General features: G+C 41.1%; 1 protein-coding gene across 1 annotated transcript in view; it reads right to left on the bottom strand.

Moving 5' to 3' along the window:
* Nucleotides 1–25,538, bottom strand: part of LOC140374518 (RNA-binding motif, single-stranded-interacting protein 3-like) — a 142,170-nt gene that overhangs the window by 24,937 nt on the left and 91,695 nt on the right. Inside the window, exon 7 of the mRNA XM_072461445.1 lies at nucleotides 448–554. Coding sequence (XP_072317546.1) covers nucleotides 448–554 — 107 coding nt within the window. The remainder of the gene's footprint in view (nucleotides 1–447; nucleotides 555–25,538) is intronic.

The raw sequence follows: 25,538 nt of genomic DNA, 5'->3' as shown, positions 1-25,538 counted from the left end.
AGATTTTTAATATATATTTTTTAAAAGAAATGATAAACCTTCTTAACAAATAAATTATCAATTGAATTTGTATTTTTTGGAATTTCAGTTTTTAGTTTAGTATATTTGACAAGTTGAAATTCACAGATTACTGAAACAGATGACTTGTTTAAAGATATTTGTCCTTCAATACATTACTTAAAATTTCAAGGTGAATATCCAGTTATCATTCTGGGATAAGAAAATAGAATTGACTGCATTTGAAGATTTGCTTAATGATCTTAGTTGAAGCTGCCAGTCAGAAATGCCATGCCAAGATAGAAGGTTTCGATAAAGCTGCCTGACAATAAAGGAAGTTGTTTTGTACATCTTTTGAATGTCATGTTTAAGATAGGTGCCTATAAATCCGTGGGTCTTAAAATGATGATAAACTTTAGTGTGACAATTAAAAAAGCTAGTGCATCTCACCTCTCCATCTCTTGTCCATGGTCGGCCATTCTGGGGATATTTGACCTGGGTCTGCCGCTTCTTCTGGCCTCCGTCAGCAAACTTACACAGCAGCGGCTCTGCAGGAGCTGCCCACAACAGACAAGGACAAACACACAGGGATTCGTCATATTAATGACTCAAAATGTGCCATCTCACGCATTAGGAGGTATGTTTTTAAAAGATAAGATTAAAAATGCAGTGTTGTGCATAAATCAGATGAAAAGAACACAAGTTTTCCATTTATCTACAGTTCAATCCAGATATGTGAACATAAAAGTTATCTCAGCATCTGTACAAGTCTCTACCAGGAAAACAATGCCACTGGCTAGTCATCAGAGAACGGCAGGTCGAGTTAAAAGGGGAAAAACTTAGTATGCAAAAAAGTCAGCTTGACCTGAGGCTGTCAGTGTGAGTGTTCCAAAGACAACAGCTTTTCAGGACTTGAAGTTGGAGAAATTGGATTAGATAACCGTGACCTCGCACACCCGGTTTAAGGTTTAGCGCTGAACAACTGCAACCTCAAATGCCACGGGTTGCACAGAAAGCAGGAAGTAGATGGATTCAGGTAAGAAGAAAAGGTTTTTGTTGCATGTTGATGATTTGATTTAATTGCATATCAGTATAATTGTTGTTGTACAAATGTTCAAGAGCAGCAGAGCGTGAATAATGCTCTTTATTTCTGGGAAACTCTAACATCTACCCGAGTCAACAAACAAACTCAGAAGTATTGTTATCTAAACATGAACCAGACCCAGACATAAGATGTTGTTGGATGGATTATGTAGTCAGGTGGTCTACAGATCCCTGGCACCAAAACACTTAGTCATGTATCAAAAATAATATAGGCTATTACACCACGTTCATTCACATTAATAGTATGGAATAAAGCAGTATGGGAGTAGTGAGTTAAGCATTCACTCACTGACCACAAACTATTATTAGGCCCGAGCGCCACAAGCTGGCGAGAGGCCTATTAATCTCGTAAGGCCGTGCGAAGCACAGCTGAGAAAGTGCGCACGTAGTGCGCACAAAATCGAGCGTGAAGCGCTCACCCACTTCCAAACACTCACTAACGCACTCCCCGTGCATGCTAATTAGTAGTAGGAAAATGGAACATTACCATCGTAAACGGGCGAAGCCCGTGCAAAAGTGCGCACTAAACGAGCACTTTACATTGGGATGACGACCGCGAAAACGGTCGTCATCCCAATGTAAAGTGCTCGTTTACGCTAAGTAGCTCACGAATACGTTCCCCATCTCTTGCATGTTCCGTGCATATAAACATGTAATGCAAAAATTTAACATTCTTACTGTATAGAGGGCCAAAAACACAAAGTGGGCGGAGCCCACTCAAAATTAACGAAAGTACCCGTCAGTGACCAGGGACCCACACCATGAGGTAGGAAAGCGCGAGCGCTTTCCGAAAATGTATAGTTTATGTTATTTGAAAAATGGGAAACATTGTTTTCGCATCGGAATATTATTAGGCCCGAGCCCCAGCAGGGCGGAGGGCCTATTGCTCCCGCAATGCTGCCGAAGGCAGCGTTGCAACTGTCTGACCACCCCGTCGCCCCTGGCAAGTACAATGAACTAGCCCATGCCGAAGGCATGGATCATGCATACTTACTCTTGCTATGATAGAAATAGTCAACAATGAGTGAATGGGCGTAGTCCATTCACTCATTGTTGACAACAGCAGCGCGAAGCGCTGCATTCCTCCAAAAACACTCCTGGCATCGTCCCGTACGCGAGAATCCATGGCGCAGGCATGGGCCATGCTTGTATCTGCTCAAATCAATGGAAGTCTATGGGGAGTGGGCGGGGCATCCCGACGGAATAGGGAGTGACGAGCGCGTAAGCGCTCGTAATGATGATTCCACCCCATGGCGGCATCGGGAAGGCTTAGAGCTTTCAAACGATGTATAATTTGTTGTTATAGTGGAAACGGCTATATTGTTTTTGCTAAAAATATTATTATTTTTATTTTTATTATTTAGGCCCGAGCCCCAGCAGGGCGGAGGGCCTATTGCTCCCGCAACGCTGCCGAAGGCAGAGTTGCAACTGTCTGACCAAACATGCGGGCGCAGCCCGCATGTTTGGTACCCCGTCGCCCCTGGCAAGTACAGTGAACTAGCCCATGCCGAAGGCATGGATCATGCATACTTACTCCTGCTATGACAGAAATAGTCAACAATTAGTGAATGGGCGTAGCCCATTCACTCATTGTTGACAACAGCAGCGCGAAGCGCTGCATTCCTCCAAAAAAAACCCTGGCATCGTCCTGTACGCGAGAGTCCATGCCGCAGGCATGGGTCATGCTTGTATCTTTACCCAAAATTCTATTTTGGCGTCGCGATCAAAAAAGCCAATCAGACAAATGCCTTAATTTTTACGGCGTAGTCGTAGCGATGACATAAACCTCCCATGTTATCCCTATGGGAAAACCGCTAAATCTCTCGAATATCCACATTTTTATGTTTTACACTTTAACGAAGTCCTCCTAGTGCGTTTTGCCCACCGACCTCAAAATCGGTGTACGTCCTCTAGATAAGTGGGGCATCTAAAGTTATCCACATTTTAAGGATAGCTTTTACGGTCTCTGTGCGACGGAGCCGCAAACGTTTCCCAGAATTCTGACTATTTGGCCTTCAGAGTGGCCTATAAACAATAGAGTTTTTCCAAATGACATGATATTTTGAACAAAATTCTAATTTGCCATCCTGATCACAAAAGTATGTGAGCCAAAGTCATATTTTGTACGGCGTAACCGTAGCGATGACAGAAACATCCCATGTTATCCTTATGGGAAAATCGCGAAATCCCTCAAATCACCACATTTTTACGCTTCACATTTTAACAAACTCCTCCTAGGGCGATTGTCCGATCAAACTCATATTTAGGGAAAATCATCTATACAAGCGGGGCATCAAAAGCTATCCATATTTTTATTCTAAGTGCTACGGTCTCTGTGTGGCGGACCCGCAAATATATGTCAGAAATGGGAAAACAGCGAAATCTCTAAAATGACCACATTTTTACGCTTCACACTTAAACAAACTCCTCCTAGTGCGATTGCCCGATCAAGCTCATATTTGGGGGAAATCATCTACACAAATGGGGCATCAAAAGTTAGTCATATTTGGATTCTAAGTGCTACGGTCTCTGTGCCGTGGAGCTGCAAATATACTGTCACAAATGGGAAAAACGCTAAATCTATGAAATGTTCAAATTTATGCTTCACACTTTAACAAACTCCTCCGTGGGCAATAGCTCGATCAAGCTTTACTTTGGGAAATATCATCTACACAAGCGGGGCATCAAAAGTTATCCATATTTATATTCTAAGTGCTACGGTCTCTGTGCAGCGGAGCAGCAAATTTGACTGACACTTGTGTTGATTTGCACTGGATTGGCCATGTCCAATGTGTCTCCGTCTGTCAAGTTCTTTTTTTAATTCAACACAATAAGGGCGCCATCTTTATCAAGTCGAAAGCGCAGAGTCGGAAGGCCGGCGGCCCGCGAGGGCCGTTGGATGCCGCTTGCGGCTTTAATTTTTCTTGTTCTTCTTCAGCGCTTTGATCTCTAATTTGACCCCCTGAACATGCTCAAAAACTCACCAAACTTTGCCCAAAATTCAGAATCGGCGAAAAATTTTGTTTTTTCTGGGCCATTTTTTTTTTCGTCAAAAAATGGCGCGACAGCGCCACCGACAAAAGTCAAAATACATTGCGCCTATGGGAGACGCCCCGAGGTCAACTTTGTCGTAAAGCTACGAAATTCGGGACACGCATTCCTCTCGTGAGGACAAAAAAAAAAAATCATTGTGACCACACCCCCAGACTTACCCTATGGCCGCCATCTTCCTTAGAAAATGAAAACACGCTGTGTTAGCCATTTTGTTCACGTCAAACTTTGACGAACTCCTCCTAGGGCGTTTTGCCCACCAACTTGACGAGAGAAGTGACGTCATTTCCGCTGTTTAGAGGAGCTTAAGTCCAGTTATAGTTCGGTTTTAGCGCGAGGGCTACCGGACCGCGCTGCAGGGCGTAGCATTAGCATTAGCAGTAGCAGTAAGGCCGAGCTCAGCCCCTCAGCGTCTCCCGTGCAGCCGGGACTAGACCAGGAACAGAATAGGGACCATTTTGTGACAGTTCGGAGGGGACAAGGCGCTAAACGCCGAACCTCAGAGCGCCGTGAGCTTCACGTCTATAATAGGTTTTCTCCCCTCAGCGATCACACGCCCGCTGAACACACGAGAGAAACTCTTGTAATCGGGAGTTCTATTGTTAGAGACGTGAAGCTGCCAGCTGCTAGCGTTAGGTGTTACCCGGGGGCCAGAATGGGTGACATCGAAGGAAACCTTAGGATCTTAAAGCGGAGTAGGACCCGTTTCCGGCGAGTCGTGGTTCACGCAGGCGGTAACGACGCCCGGCGGAGACAATCAGAGGTGCTCAAAGTTCAAGTAGCCGCGGTGTGTGACCTAGCGAAGTCGATGTCGGACACTGTAATATTTTCTGGTCCCCTGCCCAATCGGATCAATGCTGAATTGTACAGCCGTCTCTCAGCATTCAACAACTGGTTATCCAGATGGTGCCCTCAAAACAACGTTGTCTTTATTGATAACTGGAGTGCGTTTTGGGGAAAGCCCGGGCTCATACGCAGGGATGGCATCCATCCGACTTCGGAGGGTACATCCCTATTAGTTCGGAATTTGACCGATAGTCTTAGTCGTGTTAAGTGACCATCTAGGGATGAGCCCCAGGTGCAGAGCAGCAGTTCAAGACGCTCCTCTGTCGCTGAACTCTCGCCCGTTCTGTTACCTGTGAAGTGTTCAGATTCAAGACAGATAGAGACTGTGTGTGTCCCTCGTGTCCCTCGTACAAATAATGCCAAAAAGTCACATCTCAGAAAAAATATTTCAGGCGTCAGACCAAATAACTTAAGGAAAATAACAATCACAAATGACACAAATACACAAATGAATAAACACGTAAAATGTGGACTGCTAAACATTAGAGCAATTTCCTCCAAATCGCTCTTAGTTAATGAATTAATTAGTGACTATAACATAGATTTTCTAGCTCTAACTGAAACGTGGCTTCAACAAGACGACTACGTCAGACTAAATGAGTCCACCCCACCCACCCATGTTAACTTTCAGACTGCCAGGAGCACAGGCCGAGGTGGTGGTGTGGCAGTGATCTCACACTCAAGCCTACTCATGAGCCCTAAAACTAACAATGCATTTCACTCATTTGAAAGCCTTATGCTGTCAATCACATGTCCAAATATGAAAAACCAAAAAGGAGTTTTGTTCATAGTTATCTACCGACCTCCTGGTCCCTATTCAGAGTTTTTAACAGAGTTTTCTGACTTTATATCAAACTTAGTGTTAGCCTGGGATAAAATAGTTATAGTTGGAGACTTTAATATCCACGTGAACATGAGTGATGACGCTCTCAGTAATGCCTTCAGCGCCTTGTTAGACAGCATTGGTTTCACTCAGAATGTAAATAAACCGACTCACACTCACAAGAACACTCTGGATCTTGTCCTAACGTATGGAACAGAGATTAGTGACCTCATTGTCCTCCCTCAAAACCCTATATTGTCAGATCATTTCCTAATTACCTTTCAGTTTATTCTTAAAGATCATCCAGTCCCACAAAATAAAGTTATAATGAAAAGGACAATATCTGAAAAATCTATCTCAAAATTCAAAGAAATAATAGAGCCAATATTCAGTGACATGTCATGTGATCCTGCTGAGAACAGTTTTAGTCCCAGTTTAAGTGATCAATGTGTCGACTTGACCATGAATTCTCTGAAGTCTGCTCTTGACGTTGTAGCGCCGTTAAAACAGAAGGTCATTAGGCCAAAGCGCGCCTCCCCATGGTACAACCAAGAACTGCGTTCACATAAACAAAAAGTTAGAAAGTTAGAGGGATTATTTCGTCGCTCTCACACCGAAGAATCTCTAAAAGCATGGAAAAGTTGCCTGCTGTCCTATAAGCAGGCTCTGCGTAAGGCCCAAACCAGATATTATTCAAATTTAATAGAAGTCAACAAAAGTAACACTAAATTCCTTTTCAGCACTGTAGCTAGGCTAACAAACTGTCACAGAGCAGTAGAGCCCTCAATCCCAGCTACACTCAGCTCTGATGATTTCCTCCTATTTTTTAACAATAAAATAAAAACAATCAGAGATAAATTAGATGAAATTACCCCCGCTATTAGCCCTGAACTAGCCCAAGCTGTAAATCTAACGTCCCATATAAATCCACCTGTAAACCTAGAAAGGTTCACAGCTGTTGATCAAGCAGAGATAACTTCAGCCATTATGTCCTCTAAAAGCTCAACTTGTGTCCTAGACCCCATTCCAAGCAGACTCCTCAAAGACATTCTTCCCCTAATTATAGACCCTATTCTTAATATAATAAATACTTCACTCCAAAGTGGCTATGTTCCACAGTCCTTCAAACATGCAGTCATTAAACCTCTTCTGAAAAAGCCTAATCTAGATCCCGACCTATTGGTAAACTACAGACCTATTTCAAATCTTCCCTTCGTCTCTAAAATCCTTGAAAAAGTTGTAGTAAAACAGCTTTGTCGCCACCTGCAGGACAATAACTTATTTGAAGTTTTCCAGTCAGGGTTCAGAGCCCACCACAGCACTGAAACTGCACTAGTTAAAGTCACAAATGATTTGTTATTAGCCGCTGACGATGGACTGGTCTCAATCCTGGTTCTGTTGGACCTCAGCGCAGCGTTTGACACCATCGACCACAACATTCTACTGCAGAGGTTAGAATGTGATGTAGGTGTTGGAGGAACAGCCCTCAGCTGGTTTAAATCCTATCTATCTGATAGGTTCCAATTTGTTAATGTAAACCAGAGCTCCTCACCAAGCTCTAAAGTAATTTACGGTGTGCCACAGGGTTCGGTACTCGGTCCAATTCTGTTTACTCTTTATATGCTACCATTAGGCAACATTATTAGAAAGCATGGCATTAACTTCCACTGCTATGCAGATGACACTCAGCTGTATTTATCAATGAAACCTGATCAGAGCGATCAAGTAGACAGACTTAGTGCTTGTGTGAAGGAGATAAAAACCTGGATGACACTAAACTACCTGCTTCTTAACCCTGAAAAAACCGAGGTCATTGTGCTTGGCCCTAAGCATCTACGAGACGCTCTATCTGAGCAGATAGTCACACTGGACAATGTCAGTGTAGCCTCCAGTTCTACTGTAAGAAACCTTGGAGTCTTATTTGACCAGGAGCTCTCATTTAAAGCTCATATAAATCAAGCTTGTAAAACAGCCTATTTCCATTTGCGCAACATCGCCAAAATCAGAAGAATCCTGCCTAAAAGTGATGCTGAAAAACTTATCCATGCATTTGTAACGACTAGATTAGACTACTGTAACTCCCTGCTTGCAGCGTGTCCTAAAAGCTCCATAAAAAGCTTTCAACTGGTTCAAAATGCAGCTGCAAGATTACTAACAGGAACAAAAAGAAGAGAGCACATTACGCCGGTGCTGAAGTCTCTTCACTGGCTCCCCGTCGAGTCTAGAATCAAATTCAAAATTCTACTCTTGACCTACAAAGCCATAAATGACATGGCCCCATCCTACCTCAAAGATGCTATAGAACCATATCATCCAAACAGAGCTCTTCGCTCTCAGAATGCTGGCCTTCTGGTGGTGCCAAGAGTCTCTAAAAGTACTGTAGGAGGTAGAGCGTTTAGCTACCAAGCTCCTGTGTTATGGAATCAGCTCCCGACCCATGTTAAATATGCTGACACAGTCTCTTCATTTAAGTCCAGGCTTAAAACGTTCCTCTTCGAAATCGCTTATGGTCAGAGTAGTTAGGAACAGAAAGATAAACCCACAGCTTCAGCTACGCTGCCCTAGGAGTAACTATGCTGGGGGAAGTATGACAGCTTGAGCACTATCCTCTTCTTCTTCTGACTACTTATGCTATCAAACAATATTTATTTTTTGATTCCACTTGCAAACTGTTCACCGCCTTCTTTTCTTTCTCTCACTCCTGAGGACCTGTGGACCCAGATGCCCCTCCCCTGGTGAAGTGGTCCCTGCCCTGTGTGGACGGTCCCTCATCTGCCTGAAGAGTGGCTCCAGTTCGCCTCAGTCGGTCCCTCATCTGCCTGAAGAGTGGGTCCAGCTCGCCTCCGACGGTCCCTCGTCTGCCTGAAGAGTGGGTCCAGCTCGCCTCCGACGGTCCCTCTTCTGCCTGAAGAGTGGGTCCAGCTCGACTCAGACGGTCCCTCTTCTGCCTGAAGAGTGGGTCCAGCTCGACTCAGACGGTCCCTCATCTGCCTGAAGAGTGGGTCCAGTTCGCCTCAGTCGGTCCCTCTTCTGCCTGAAGAGTGGGTCCAGCTCCAGTCTCCTTGTGTCCGTCTGTCCGTCTGTGAGAGTCGGATCTCTCCTTCACTGGAACTCCTCCAGGTTTCTACGTTTTTTTCCCAAAGAGGTTTTTTTTTGTAGTTTTTCCTGGCCGAGAAGGAGAGTCTAAGGACAGAGGACCCTGGGACATCGTCCCTCGCCACCACAGACATTGTCTGACTTCATCGCCACCACAGACATTGTTGATTCATTTCTCCCTGTGGCCCTCAGAGGCAACTGTTGTTGTGATTTTGGGCCTTACAAAAATAAATTGATTTGATTTGATTTGAACTTCAAAATTGGCGTACGTCCTCTGGACAAGTGGGGCATCTAAAGTTATCCAATTTTTGGAGATACCTTTTACGGTCTGTGTGCGGCGCAGCCGCAAAGTTGGACAACTTATTTAAGAATATTGCAGGTCTAAAAATTGCTCCCATTTGATCAAAACCAGTCCGATTATGACCAAATTTGAATCAGTTGTTCAACTTTCTAGTTTGGACAAGTTTATGATGACAAAATTTAAATGGGCGCGATAGCGCCCCCTACAGAGTGACCTTTAAATTAACATTGAAGGTCAAAAATTAGTTTTACCAAAATATTCTAAACTTTACCCAAAATTCTATTTTGGCATCGCGATCAAAAAAGCCAATCAGACAAATGCCTTAATTTTTACGGCGTAGTCGTAGCGATGACATAAACTTCCCATGTTATCCCTATGGGAATACCGCTAAATCTCTCGAATATCAACATTTTTCTGTTTCACACTTTAACGAACTCCTCCTAGTGCGTTTTGCCCACCAACCTCAAAATCGGTGTACGTCCTCTAGACAAGTGGGGCATCTAAAGTTATCCACATTTTAAGGATAGCTTTTACGGTCTCTGTGCGACGGAGCCGCAAACGTTTCCCAGAATTCGGACTATTTGGCCTTCAGAGTGGCCTATAAGCAATAGAGTTTTTCCAAATGACATGATATTTTGAACAAAATTCTAATTTGCCATCCTGATCATGAAAGTATGAGAGCCAAAGTCATATTTTGTACGGCGTAACCGTAGCGATGACAGAAACATCCCATGTTATCCTTATGGGAAAATCGTAGAATCGCTCAAATCACCACATTTTTACGCTTCACACTTTAACAAACTCCTCCTAGGGCGATTGTCCGATCAAGTTCATATTTGGAGAATATCATCTACACAAGCGGGGCATCAAAACGTATCCATATTTTGATTCTAAGTGCTACGGTCTCTGTGTGGCGGACCCGCAAATATATGTCAGAAATGGAAAAACGGCAAAATCTCTAAAATGACCACATTTTTACGCTTCACACTTTAACAAACTCCTCCCAGGGCGATTGCCCGATCAAGCTCATATTTGGGGAAAATCATCTACACAAACGGGGCATCAAAAGTTATCCATATTTTGATTTTAAGTGGTACGGTCTCTGTGCCGTGGAGCTGCAAATATACTGTCACAAATGGGAAAAACGCCAAATCCTTGAAATGTTCACATTTACGCTTCACACTTTAACAAACTCCTCCGTGGGCAATAGCTCGATCAAGCTTTACTTTGGGAAAAATCATCTACACAAGCGGGGCATCAAAAGTTATCCATATTTTTATTCCAAGTGCTACGGTCTCTGTGCGGCGGCGCAGCAAATTTGACTGACACTTGTGTTCATTTGCACTGGATTGGCCATGTCCAATGTGTCGCCGTCTGTCAAGTTCTTTTTTTATTCAACACACAATAAGGGCGCCATCTTTATCAAGTCAAAAGCGCAGAGTCGGAAGGCCGGCGGCCCGCGAGGGCCGTTGGATGCCGCTTGCGGCTTTAATTTTTCTTGTTCTTCATCGCTTTGAACTCTAATTTGACCCCCTGAACATGCTCAAAAACTCACCAAACTTTGCCCAAAATTCAGAATCGGCGAAAAATGTTGTTTTTTCTGGGCCATTTTTTTTTTCCTAAAAAAATTGTGCGACAGCGCCACCGACAAAAGTCAAAATACATTGCGCCTATGGGAGACGCCCCGAGGTCAACTTTGTCGTAGAGCTACGAAATTCGGAACACGCATTCCTCTTGTGAGGACAAAAAAATATATATTATTGTGGCCACGCCCCCAGACTTACCTTATGGCCGCCATCTTCCTTTGAAAATGAAAACACGCTGTGTTAGCCATTTTGTTCACGTCAAACTTTGACGAACTCCTCCTAGGGCGTTTTGCCCACCGACTTCAAAATCGGCGTACGTCCTCTGGACAAGTGGGGGATCTAAAGTTATCCAATTTTTTGAGATACCTCTTACGGTCTGTGTGCGGCGCAGCCGCAAAGTTGGACAACTTATTTTGGGATATTGCAGATCTAAAAATTGTTCCCATTTGATCAAAACAAGTCCGATTAGGACCAAATTTGAATCAGTTGTTCAACTTTCTAGTTTGGACCAGTTTATGATGACAAAATTGAAATGGGCGCGATAGCGCCCCCTACAGAGTGACCTTTAAATTAACATTGAAGGTCAAAAATTAGTTTTACCAAAATTTTCTAAACTTTACCCAAAATTCTATTTTGGCGTCCCGATCAAAAAAGCCAATCAGACAAATGCCTTAATTTTTACGGCGTAGTCGTAGCGATGACATAAACCTCCCATGTTATCCCTATGGGAAAACCGCTAAATCTCTCGAATATCCACATTTTTCTGTTTCACACTTTAACGAACTCCTCCTAGTGCGTTTTGCCCACCGACCTCAAAATCGGTGTACGTCCTCTAGACAAGTGGGGCATCTAAAGTTATCCAAATTTTAAGGATAGCTTTTACGGTCTCTGTGCGACAGAGCCGCAAACGTTTCCCAGAATTCTGACTATTTGGCCTTCAGAGTGGCCTATACACAATAGTTTTTCCAAATGACATGATATTTTAAACAAAATTCTAATTTGCCATCCTGATCATAAAAGTATGAGAGCCAAAGTCATATTTTGTACGACGTAACCGTAGCGATGACAGAAACATCCCATGTTATCCTTATGGGAAAATCGTAGAATCGCTCAAATCACCACATTTTTACGCTTCACACTTTAACGAACTCCTCCTAGGGCGATTGCCCGATCAAGTTCATATTTGGAGAATATCATCTAGACAAGTGGGGCATCAAAACTTATCCATATTTTGATTCTAAGTGCTACGGTCTCTGTGTGGCCGACCCGCAAATATATGTCAGAAATGGGAAAACAGCGAAATCTCTGAAATGTTCACATTTACGCTTCACACTTTAACAAACTCCTCTAAGGGCAATAGCTCGATCAAGCTTATATTTGGGGAAAATCATCTACACAAGCGGAGCATCAAAAGTTATCCATATTTTTATTCCAAGTGTCACGGTCTCTGTGCGGCGGACCCGCACATTTGACTGACACTTGTGTTCATTTACACTGGATTGGCCATGTCAATTGTGTCGCCGTCTGTCAAGTTCTTTTTTAATTCAACACAATAAGGGCGCCATCTTTATCAAGTCGAAAGCGCAGAGTCGGAAGGGCGGCGGCCCGCGAGGGCCGTTGGATGCCGCTTGCGGCTTTAATTCTTCTTGTTCTTCATCGCTTTGAACTCTAATTTGACCCCCTGAACATGCTCAAAAACTTACCAAACTTTGCCCAAAATTCAGAATCTGCGAAAAATTTTGTTTTTTCTGGGCCATTTTTTTTTTCCTAAAAAAATGGCGCGACAGCGCCACCGACAAAAGTCAAAATACATTGCGCCTATGGGAGACGCCCCGAGGTCAACTTTGTCGTAAAGCTACGAAATTCGGAACACGCATTCCTCTTGTGAGGACAAAAAACAAATATTATTGTGGCCACGCCCCCAGACTTACCCTATGGCCGCCATCTTCCTTTGAAAATGAAAACACGCTAAGTTAGCCATTTTGTTCACGTCAAACTTTGACAAACTCCTCCTAGTGCGTTTTGCCCACGAACCTCAAAATCGGTGTACGTCCTCTAGACAAGTGGGGCATCTAAAGTTATCCAAATTTTAAGGATAACTTTTACGGTCTCTGTGCGGCGCAGCCACAAACGTTTCCCAGAATTCTGACTATTTGGCCTTCAGAGTGGCCTATAAACAATAGAGTTTTTCCAAATGACATGATATTTTGAACAAAATTCTAATTTGCCATCCTGATCATAAAAGTATGAGAGCCAAAGTCATATTTTGTACGGCGTAACTGTAGCGTTGACAGAAACATCCCATGTTATCCTTATGGGAAAATCGTGGAATCGCTCAAATCACCACATTTTTACGCTTCACACTTTAACAAACTCCTCCTAGGGCGATTGCCCGATCAAGTTCATATTTGGAGAATATCATCTACTCAAGCGGGGCATCAAAAGTTAGTCATATTTTGATTTTAAGTGCTACGGTCTCTGTGTGGCGGACCCGCAAATATATGTCAGAAATGGGAAAACAGCGAAATCTCTAAAATGACCACATTTTTACACTTCACACTTTAACAAACTCCTCCTAGGGCGATTGTCCGATCAAACTCATATTTGGGGAAAATCATCTACACAAACGGGGCATCAAAAGTTATCCATATTTTAATTTTAAGTGGTACGGTCTCTGTGCCGTGGAGCTGCAAATATACTGTCACAAATGGGAAAAACGCCAAATCCTTGAAATGTTCACATTTACGCTTCACACTTTAACAAACTCCTCCTAGTGCGTTTGGCCCACCGATCTCAAAATCGGTGTACCTCCTCTAGACAAGTGGGGCATCTAAAGTTATTCAAATTTTATGGATAACATTTACGGTCTCTGTGCAGCTGAGCCGCAAACTTTTCGCAGAATTTGGACTATTTGGCCTTCAGAGTGGCCTATAAACAAGAGTTTTTCCAAATGACATGACATTTTGCACACAATTCTCATTTGCCATCCCCAAATTAAAAGTATGAGAGCCAAAGTCATATTTGGTAAAGCGTAGCCGTAGCGATGACAGAAACATCCCATGTTATCCCTATGGGGAAACCGCAAAATCTCTAAAATGACCACATTTTTACACTTCACACTTTAACAAACTCCTCCTAGGGCGATTACCCGATCAAGTTCATATTTTGGGAGAATCATCTACACAAACGGGGCATCAAAAGTTATCCATATTTTGATTTTAAGTACTAGGGTCTCTGTGCGGTAGAGCCGCAAATATATGTCACAAATGGGAAAAACGCCAAATCCTTGAAATGTTCACATTTATGCTTCACACTTTAATGAACTCCTCTGTGGGCAATAGCTCGATCAAGCTCATATTTTGGGAAAATAATCTACACAAGCGGGGCATCAAAAGTTATCCATATTTTTATTCCAAGTGTCACGGTCTCTGTGCGCTGGAGCTGCACATTCGACCGATATTTGTGTTCATTTGCACTGGTTAAGCACAGCATTGAACATGTACAATGTGTCGCTGTCTTAGTTCTTAGACAATTGCGTTAGCGCCATCTCTGTAAAATGCAGAGAGCAGAGTCGGAAGGCCGGCGGCCCGCGAGGGCCGTTGGATGCCGCTTGCGGCTTTAATTCTTTCTTCTTTCTTTCTTCTCAGGACCAACCCCCCTATTTTTCACCCAGTGAACATTGACGAAAAGTCACAAAAATTTGCACACCTCTAAAAATCGTGCCTCTCTACATTCTGGCTATTTCCCTTTTCTAAAATAAAAAAATTGGCGCGTCAGCGCCCCCAAATGTACCAAAAATGCATTGAGAGATAGGAAATGACCCCAAAAAAATCTGATCGTAGAATCATGAAATTTGGCGCAGAGGTAGATGGTGACAAGAGAAGTAAAAAATATTATTACGGCAACGCCGTCTGCCCAACCACATGTCGGCCATATTGCTTCAAAAATGGCTAAGCATGACTCGGGAGTTTTTCCAAACGTCGTACTTTTACGAACTCCTCCCAGGGCGTTGGCCCTAAAAAGCTGAAATTTGGTGAAAATGCTACTGAGGAGTGGGACATCAAAAGTTATTCAAATTACATTGATACCTGTCACGGTCTCTGTGCGGCGAAGCCGCAAACTGTAGCTAGAATTTCAGAAATCTCCCAAATTTAACATTTCTGCCGTTTGCGCAGATAAAGTCTGAATTGCGTCAAATTAGAATCAGTTGTTAAACTCTTTGCCCTAAACGTACTTGAAGTGAAATAAATTAATTTGGCACCACAGCGCCCCCTACAGATTTTATATGGAGGTTAAATGTTTAGTTTTGCGAAATTTTATGAAATTTGACACACAACTTAATTTTGGCATCCCCATCAAAAAAGTCAATGAGACCCATGTCATAATTGTTATGGTTTTGCCGTAGCGATGACCAAAACCTCCCATGTTATTCCAATGGGGAAATCGCCAGAACATGTTTACACTTTAAACTTTCACGAACTCCCCCTCAGGGCGTTAGCCCTATTAACCTGAAATTTAGTGAGACTCATCTTCAGGGGTGGGCCATCAAAAGTTATCCACATTTTTATTCAAAGAGTCACGGTGTCTGTGCGGCAAAGAATTCAAAATAAAATTGCTTTTTGATGGTAAAACAAAGGGGAGAAGATGTGACAGCGTCACAGATTCAGCAGTAGGTGTACTAAAAGGACAATTGGGGCGCGTTTGCGCCCCCTCCTCTTGCGGCGTGGCGGCGTGGCGAGGGCCGATCATTGCCGCTTGCGGCTATATTTATGAATTATTACTGTTATTAAATGTATATTGTTTCCTATATACTATATGTATACAATAGTGTTTACTATACCATATACATGTCTCCCCAAAGTCTCAAAAAAACCTGGACTATTCATTGATGTTGGGATTTATAAGTGTATACTGTTCATGAAGGACTGCATAAAGATTGAATAAAGAAATTATGGGACTGAATTTATATTTCACAAATTTGTGGGGGATTTGTTCCACTATTCAATTAAATATAGGTGAAGGCAATGGATATGGTATTGATCCAGATATTCATGTAGTATTACAGAATACATTACATCATTTATTTTCTATTCATTTCAATAGAGCCACTATTGGAGAAAAAGTGTAAATAAAAAATCTGTAGGTGAAGAGGAGACCATCTTGAGGCCTGACTTATAATTACAAACTGTGAAAGACTTTTGAGAGAGAGACGTGTTCTCTTCTTACACACTTGACCCTGACATCAAGTAAAGCTCACGCCATCAAATCCCCTTTTTAATAGCTGTAGTAAACATCATAAAAGAGCAGACTAATTGCCTGCACACAAATTGCAGCACGAGTGGGTGAAAACCAAGAACAAAAAAAAAAAGGAAACATTTCCTCAACAGGAGGACATACAACATCCAAGTCCAACATACAAATCCATCAAAACAAATAATGGGTAAATTAAGGAAGCTGACTTTCAGAAATGGGAGGAACACTGAAGCTTGAAACCTTAACGTTTCATGTGCATACATTTGCTCCACATCCACATCTACTGTATATTTTGTGCCTTTATGTCTCATGAGGGAACAGATAATTCCAGCTTTTTTACATTGGTGAATCCTCTGACTGAAGTGTCTGAATGGATTTGTCAATGTATGCGGTCTATCAAAAAACGTTTTGCTCCCCGAGTATTGATTAGGGCAACGTTATGTGTGTATGATGTATTGGGACACAGTGACTGCAACAGCACAGTTAGTTTAAGTTTAAATGTGATGTTAGTTTGTAAAAAAATAAATAATAATATACAGTACAGACCAAACGTTTGGACACACCTTCTCATTCAAAGAGTTTTCTTTATTTTCTAGAGAGACTATGAAAATTGTAGATTCACACTGAAGGCATCAAAACAATGAAAATATGCCTTATATTCTAGGTTCTTCAAAGTGGCCACCTTTAGCTTTGATTACTGCTTCGCACTTACACGCCCTTTTGCCTTCACTCTGCGGTGTGTCCAAACTTTTGGTCCGTACTATATATCCGTATATAATCAGTGCTTGCCAGAGGTGCAGTGGTTAAGGCCGTTGCATATGTGTTGTTGTTACTGCAGCTGAGGTATGATTTGATTCAGACCCTCAACCATATTTTGCCAAATGTCTATACCCCCTCTCACCATTTCACGCCACATCTTTCCTGTCAAATAAAACCTTTAAAAAATACACTTGGACTCGGACACTGGTGAGGTAAGTCTTGGTTTGCTTTTAAACAAACAGGTATTATGGTGTGTCGGCATGATCAAATGTTATAACAATAACGATAATAAAATCGCTTTTATATTCTGAACTGCATGGCATTCTGGGCGTTTTATTACAGTGCCTGAAATGTGCAAATAAGGTTGCAAATGCCATGGACACAATGGCAGAAAGTGCTCTGGAGTGGACTGAATCTGCAGTGTTTTCTGTCCAAACTGTGAATCTAGAAGACAGCCAATAGTGAACTGTGAGCTTCACTTTTGCAACTAAAAACTGGCAAATAAAACAACATTTAAATTGATTGAGTATGTTCCAAAGTGCAAACCCAAGATTGACTGACGCCTCAGCTGAAGATCTTGTAACATAATATTTCGCTTGAGGCGAGCCCTAACCTTCTCTACTCAGGGCAAATCAATTTCAGCCATCTATAATTATATTATGTTGTAATACAACTTCACCTTAAGCCTAATGTTTCATGGTTTTGAATTTATGCAGATAATTAAGTCAATAATTGTAATCTCCCTGGATATTTCTCTTTTGCACACTGACACTGCATGCCTGGATTGCCTTGTGCTTAATCCTATTACTTCACTCTAATCTGACATGCTAGATTAACACAGCAGCTGCATTTGATGTTTTAGACATAACAAACAGAAGCACAAATCTTTTGGAATAAGCCTGTCATGGCATACAATGCAATAAAATAATATACATCTAAATAACCAACCAAAATGTATTGCTGTCTTGAGAGTGTGTACGAGGTAAAGAATACTGTAGTTATGCCTGTCAATATTCTCCTTCATGGCTGGAATCATTTCTCAATATTGCAAAATGAGCTATGCATGTCAAGGTTTCAGTGGGGCATGAGTGGTGAAAGCATAGCCGCTGGCAATTAATTAATCATCTTAATATGAGTTGCATTAAAAAGGACATATTAGACAAATTAAAGGCATTTCACCTACTGAGCCGTTTCATAAAGGCTATTAATCTCTCCATATAAGCCATTATTTGTGGCATCAGAAACAAAGCGTTTGGCTGAAAATATGCAAAGTACCTTTCACTTACAGCCCACATGAACAAATTGGCCCCATTATTACATTGTTATCATTATACATATTATGCCTTGAGGTGAGGGATTTGAGATGTCATGGATGTCAATGCTGTCTGGATTCTTAATGGACTTGACAAGATTCACACCTTAATGCAAATGCCCGTGTATTTCTACTGGTTCCTATACAGATGATAAAAAGCTAGCCTACAGCAACGGCAGCACTGAAATGATCTTCTTTGAAAAGAGCGTGATGAGATTAATTATTCGGCTCCAACATAGCATTCTATTGGATTCCACAAGAGGCTTTTAAAAATGAGAAGGACATTTTTAATTGTCAGTTTGACCTGTGATTCACTTCCTCTTGTGACAACCTCAAACAGGATGATGAATCATAGTAAAGCAATATGCAGCTGTTCCATTGAACTTTATTGGTAATATACTTAATCTGAATCAACAATAGTCTTTTTGCTGCTATGAATAAGTCGACATTCAACACTATCCTCTGCAACGAATGTAATGTCCTGGCTAAATTTATTTTTAGCCGATTGCTTTGGTAACACTTCAGTCTAGGGACTACGTGTTAATGGTTAACTAGTAACATGCATACTCAGTAGTTAACTAGGTCTTTGTTAGTGTTTACATAGTACAACTATTTAGTAATTCACTTTTTTTCTAAATTGATAAAAATCACTTTTGTTTTAGCGTCATGTAGATGTTATTGGATACGCATTCATATTTATAATAATTGAATACATTCATTTCTAACTAACTAAGTGGTAATTGGTATTTTTATTTGTGGTAAACCTATCCAACATACCAATTACCCCTTTGTTACGAACTAAAATTATGGGTGGACATGGACAATGCAGCAAAACTAAACAAGAATATCCAAGAATTGAACGGAAACAAAATTGGAACTAAATCTGTGCAATCCTGTGATACTAGAGTTGTCAAAAGTATTTTAAAAAAACACACACTAATCGATACAAAAACTAGCATACAAATTATATACTTATTCAAACAAATTATTTAAAAGAACAAAATTGTCCTTTTCTGAACAGTTTTAAAATGATCGTGTGCTTTCTCTTAAAAAAAAACACAGGGTTAGATAAAGAAAGTGGTATTATTTTGTCAGTAAAGTGCTTTCTGGTGGTGCATTAGTTAAATCATTGTGGAATCAAAATCTGTATCAAGAATCGGGCATGTTCCTAAGTTATTATTGTGACAACACTATTCCATTATTCCATAGTAAAAAAGAACAATAAGGGTTAATACTACTGACAGCTGACAGTCACAGAGTATTCCTGGATCTACAACTAGGGATGGGTCCCTAGGCACTACTTGACTCAACTACTGCTTTTGACATGTTGCCCCAGTGGCATTGGATGTCAAATACAGGGAGTAAAATATCCCTATGAGAACATTAAACATTTGCATTCTATGACCACTTTGTCAGTCTTTGTCAGAGTTTCCCAGTAAAAAGCAAGGCTATCCTCGTTCCGAAAGGCAATGATTACAAAAAGTGAGTAGAACGACGCTGAATTACAATTACATTTTTTGTTAGAAATTGAGACATTTTTGTCTTTCACCTATCAAGTGCAAATTGAATTGAACAGGACAGGCCAGAAGTGCTGGACAAAAGCTCTGTGATGTTTGCCATTCACAAGATATATTTACAATAATCATGTCAGTGGGATACTGCTGATTTACGGCTAACCCTAACCCTTACAGTCTGTGTTAGACTGTCACAACTCTAGGGATCGAATGGGAACATCTACCGGTATTTGGCTTTAGTCAGAACGAAGAATAAGTCATTGTGGATACAACAAGGGAATTCAAATAGAACAAGAGAGGTGGGAAAATACCAATAGATGTTGACAAAAAGACTCTGGTACCTTGTGTAAAGATGTGGAACGATCTGAAATGGATTTGTGAGTAAACCAGAAGATTGTGGACACAGGTAGACAGGCGTGAGGAGAGAGGTGTGAGGCTCATTCTGTTAGCACACATTGTAGCGGTGGGACATTGGAGACCACAGCAGGGACACATAGAAACTGTTAAAACACCAGCCGAGCAAACAAACATATCCATCTCTGCTCCGGAGAGGGAGAGATGGGAGGTGAAGTGCTGCATGTTGGGAATCTGCTGGTAACATGCTATATGTGCCATCCCAAATTTTGAATAAGTGCTTTAACGGACATACCACCTTGAGAATCTGATTTCAGCAGGTAAGCAGGGTTGGCCCTGGTTTATATTGAGATGGAAACCCGCTGGATAAATCTGGTGTAGCAGTGGGACGGAAGTGGCTTCAGTGCATGCTGTGACTGTCTCCAAGGCTTCACTCACCTTGCCTTGTAGGAATGTTTCATGTAAGTGATTGCTGGTGGTTGGAGGGGGCGAAGGTCGCAGATTTGCAGACTCATTTCTGTCAGTCTGCCCCAGGGCAGCTGTGGCACTTACACTGCATTTATACTAGTGTGGAGTAAGTAAATAATGCACTGTAAAGTGTTTTGTGTGTCTTGAAAGATGGTATATAAATCCAATGCAAACGACAAGAAGTGAAGATAGTTTGGGTTATCAGGCATCAGATGAAGGTGCTGGTTATAAAACATGCCATAAAGTTACAGCTCAATTCATTTACAAAAAAATATTTACTTTAGTTAGCTAGTTAGAACCATGATCATAAAGCAGACACGATTCCAAGATGTTCCCTTACAGATAATAAAATGTACTTCTTATTTCTGCACTGCAATGACTAAGGCTGATAGTTTGTCCTTCTAAAATTGTCACATTTATATAGCGCTTTGCTGCATTCAAGGCACACAAAGCACTTTACATCAAGGAACCACTCACCCATTCACACACCCATTCACACACCAGTGTGAGCAGCACTGTTGGAAAAACGGGTTAAGTGTCTTGACAAGTGATACAACAGCCGTAGTCACCTGAGGCACCTGTGGGTCAGAGGATCTGACCACTCTACCAAGGATGTTCATGTTGAGAGTGGGAATCGAACCTCTGACCTTCGGATCAGAAGATGAGCGCTCTGGCTACTAAAGCACTGGGTGCTACAAAGATGAAATCTCAGTTACAATGATGACACTATACAAAGTGCACTGGTTACGTCAGTGTGCGACCTAAGCTTCAGCTGCTCTTTAGCCTTACATTACACAAAGGTCAGACAAGCGGTTGACGCTCAGAATCAGATACACTTCCCGGATTACCATGGTAATGCATACTAAAATATATATTGTTACTAAAACTGATCTGATTTTTACAGAACTGCATAATTTGAGTGTCCTTCCAGAGTGTCATTACATAATATGTAATGACACACTGGAAGGACACATTATTGCTCTTCAGATTGATTGTCTTCAACCTCAATCATCAATGGATGTGACCACCGTCTAAAGACTAATCTGTTTACTTTACCTTTATCCAGTGGTCTAAAACAATCTGGTAAAAATGTGACACTAGGAAGAAAATTAAACACAAAACCCAACTAAAATAAAGTGTCAGTGTTGTTTTCCCCAAGTGTAACATTTCAGCAGAATTTTCTCTGCTTGTTTACCTTGATAAATGCTGCGTAAACCTGAATGCAAAAATATCAGCCCTTGACAAAATGTGACACCAAAATAGTGATTCCATGGAAAATGAGCTCTTTACGAGTAAACAGGGAAGGCTTCATTGACACTGACTCGGCGCTTCGCAGCAGGGAGCCAGGACAATATCGAACAACAAGCAACAGTGCGTCAGAATTACAGGCTAAAGTAAAAGACACAGCAAGCATTTTATTTACACCTGGCTGGGCCTGGCGGGATGTGCAAGACAGCCCCCTGTGTACAGGAACTACCAAACCAATTCAAAGTAGTTGGTCTAGAGACAATCTGTTGCTAACTTTACATGATTATGAAACTGTAGTGGAAAATATAACCAAGATCACAGTCAATTCTCTCCACATTCTTACACCAAATCCCCGGCTGAAGTTGGCCAATGGCTGTACTTTTGGCCTCTTAAACCACTTTTGGCCTATTAAACTACCGTACTATCTCTAGTTGACCTCCAAAGGTCTATTCAATCATTTTGGTCATCAATGAAGATGGTCTGCATCTAGAAGTGAGAGATAAATCAAAAAAATGATAATATCGCAATTGTTGTTTAGGAGATGTGAAACCCAAGACTATTGAGTTTATTGTGTATAATTCAAACAAATAAAAATGAGCTAAAAAGAGAGAGAAACATCTAGATATAAGAGATGATTCAGACATTTTGTGGTATTTTTTTTGTCCCATTCTTCAATAAAATATAATCTGATTATCATTATTTTGATGGCCGTTATTTGCTAAATTAACCAGACTTGTAAGGAGCTAGTATTCTTCAGACACAGTATTTGACACTTATAAAACAACAAAACCACACTATTTATAACTTTTAGACAGCATCTTCTTAAAAATGTTAACAATATCATGCATTTACAGTAACAGTCTTTATTTGTACTGGGATGGTCAAACCAACACATAAACAGCAAAAGCTACTATTATGATTCTGTGACACGATTTTAAACTGAGCAAATTCCCACTGCATATTAAAAACAATCCAAGTCAATGCTCCATCAGAGTAAACTTTTTCTATGAAAGGAACCACGGGGAGAGGCAGAAGTCACTGCACAGTCGATCAATGGGCTTCCTCTTAACGAGAGCTGATGGAAGGTCCGGTCATGTGATCAATGCACACATTAATCTCACAGCCAGAGGGTGAAATATTACCGTTTCCTGCCAATACATCAGAGCGGATGGACAGACCAATCAGGGAAACCCGCACACTACCGACACAGCACTGAGAGATTACATGTTCACAGATATTTACAACCTATTTCTTTTGCTTTCTTTTTTTCTGTTTCGACCCCGACTCTTATTGTTTTAAGTGCAATGCGTGAGAGCAACAGCAGGACAGTCATTGACACAGAAAGACAGGGTATAAATCAGTTGAGGTCGACGCCAAAAGGACGTGGAACACCTATTTACAGAAATATCTGTCACACTGGACAAGCCCTTGGCAACGGAAACACACCATGGGCCCTATTTTGCCCCCGGACTTAGTGTTAAAGGGAGCCTTTGCCAGGGGGCGGTTCCAGGTCGCACTTTTGCTACCTTCATGACCTTAACTCTGGGGTAAAGAGGCTGGAACTTGAGTGGGATGGTTCCAGTACATATATGGTGACATTTTTTTTTAACGCTAAGTCTGGGGGCAAAATATGGCTCTATGCCATATTTTACAAATTATCCCAACACATGCATTAGGTAAAAATTGGAACAGGTCTATGGACAGGTGTTGAAAATTAACATATTCTGCTATAACACTTAAAACATTGCATCAGGTTCGTCCAATGCTATGTCCATATAAAAAATAAAACGAAAAAAAAACTTTTAAAAAAATTTAGCGACCATATCTTTTGATTTTTGCGTGAATTCAATTTCCACCAACATAATTTAATGCTAAGTCTTGTTTGAGATAGAATAGGTTAGAATATTATCAAGGTTATAGATTAAATATGCTATAGTTTGAAGTTTGATAAAATTCCCTAGCATCAGCTCTTACGTGTTAAATTGTTGACAATGTGAAAAAAAACTAGTCTGGAAATATCTCTTACATCAATTCATTCTGCCATGGTATTGAATAATAAATAAAACTTAAGTCTGCATGGCATAGCTTAAAGTTCTTATTTATTGAAGTTGTCTGTTTCACTCCACTGCCTGTGTGTGTGTGTGTGTGTGTGAGCCAATCCACAGTGCTGTATCTTCCAAATTATACTGCAGGGACACAGGGCCAGCTCTGTCTGTCCTTGATTTTCTATTTTCCCTCCCTCCCTCACCCCATTCCTTTTCTCTAAGTCTCTATCTGATAGCTCTGTATCTCTATTGCTGCTTTACCATTCTGCCACTTTGAGTCTGCTAGTCCCCTGCTCAGCTCTTTCTCTTCTCTGCAACTCGTCTTTGCTTTGTTCAGTCATTTTAGCGACAGCACCAGGCACTTTTTTACTCTCTCGCTGTGGGTTTTCAACTGTCCCATTTTTACTCAACTGTTTTTTGGGGGTAATGCAACACTGAATATCTGGAGACACATTCCTAAATGCAAGATTTCTATTGTTTAACTAATTGCTTCATTTTGTAAAAGCTTTCACTGGTAGTATGTCATAAAGGGCTGATCTTCCAGTACGTTACTCTGGTTTAATATCACGTCATCCACAGTTTCAGAAAGTTCTCATTAAATGTTGATAATAAAGTATAACATAGCTGTAATTTATGACACTCTATAATCTTTAAGCAGGTTCTATACAAGATTACAAGACGATAATATGCGTAAAATATTGAAGAAACCAAATTTGAAGGAATTTAAATGCTTAGTTTTGCGGGCAACCCTATTGATAATGCACTTTATATGGATAATTATATAACAAATCATGCTGCAAATGAAATTATTATAAAAGATAAACAAAACATAAAACATAACAGTGAGGTTGAACAACAACACTGGTAAAATAATGTATTTATATGGCCCTACTTTCTCCTCTTTTCTGCTTGTAAAGAGACTTGGCTTTTGGCGGGACATTCTGTAGCAGATTGTTTGCTATGGGCAAACGTCTGTCTGTGTCGCGTACATGTGTGTTTTTGTCAGTCTGCGTCTTGTTTGGTTAAGGAATTAATCACTTGGATCTTCCCTCTAAATCAACACAAGGTTGTCTAAGACGGGGCAGGAGACGGAAGAGCAATATTGATGGAGCGGATAAGATATTAGTCACACTATTTTCAGTATGCAGCAGAGACAGAAGTAATGGGCTCTATCTGATAAAACACTTACAGTATTTAAATGTTCAAACGCTTATTGAATATCTACTGCAATTTGCCTGCGACCTAAAGATTCCATGGTCAGATCATAACCCATTTCTACAGTATATCTTAACAATATTGGCCTTGGTAATATTCATTAAACCAAAATGTAATAGAGAAAAAGGGCTTGTCAGTCCACTCTGCAGGCAGTACATGAAGCAAACCATATGTTCTCAGCACCAGAAACCACAAGCAACTAGACAACATCACATTCTATTAATGTTACATCAAAGAGGGCAGATACTCCACCTACTACATTAGCCTGGCACTGCAGAGTCTGAATGCATTATGGCCAAACAATATCAGCCCTAGTTACATCCACAGTGACAAGGCATTGGATGAAAACTACACACGACTAAACAATGGTTTAACTTTAGTTATATAATCTAAAGGTGTACTTGTGCTGTTGTTTTTATTCAGCCATAATTACATACCGGCACTTGGGCAGACTTCACATCCGAGCTTGGACTCATTTTCTGATCATCTGTCAATACTTTTAATCAGATAAATGGCAAAAACTGGTAGAACAACAAAATATTTCAACATGTTGCTTTGATCTCTTA

Source organism: Eucyclogobius newberryi, unplaced genomic scaffold, assembly GCF_026437365.1.
Source record: "Eucyclogobius newberryi isolate DKJ021-1_F unplaced genomic scaffold, fEucNew1.0.hap1 SCAF_3, whole genome shotgun sequence".
NCBI classification, from domain to species: Eukaryota; Metazoa; Chordata; class Actinopteri; order Gobiiformes; family Gobiidae; genus Eucyclogobius; species Eucyclogobius newberryi.
This window is presented reverse-complemented; position numbering and strand designations above follow the sequence as displayed.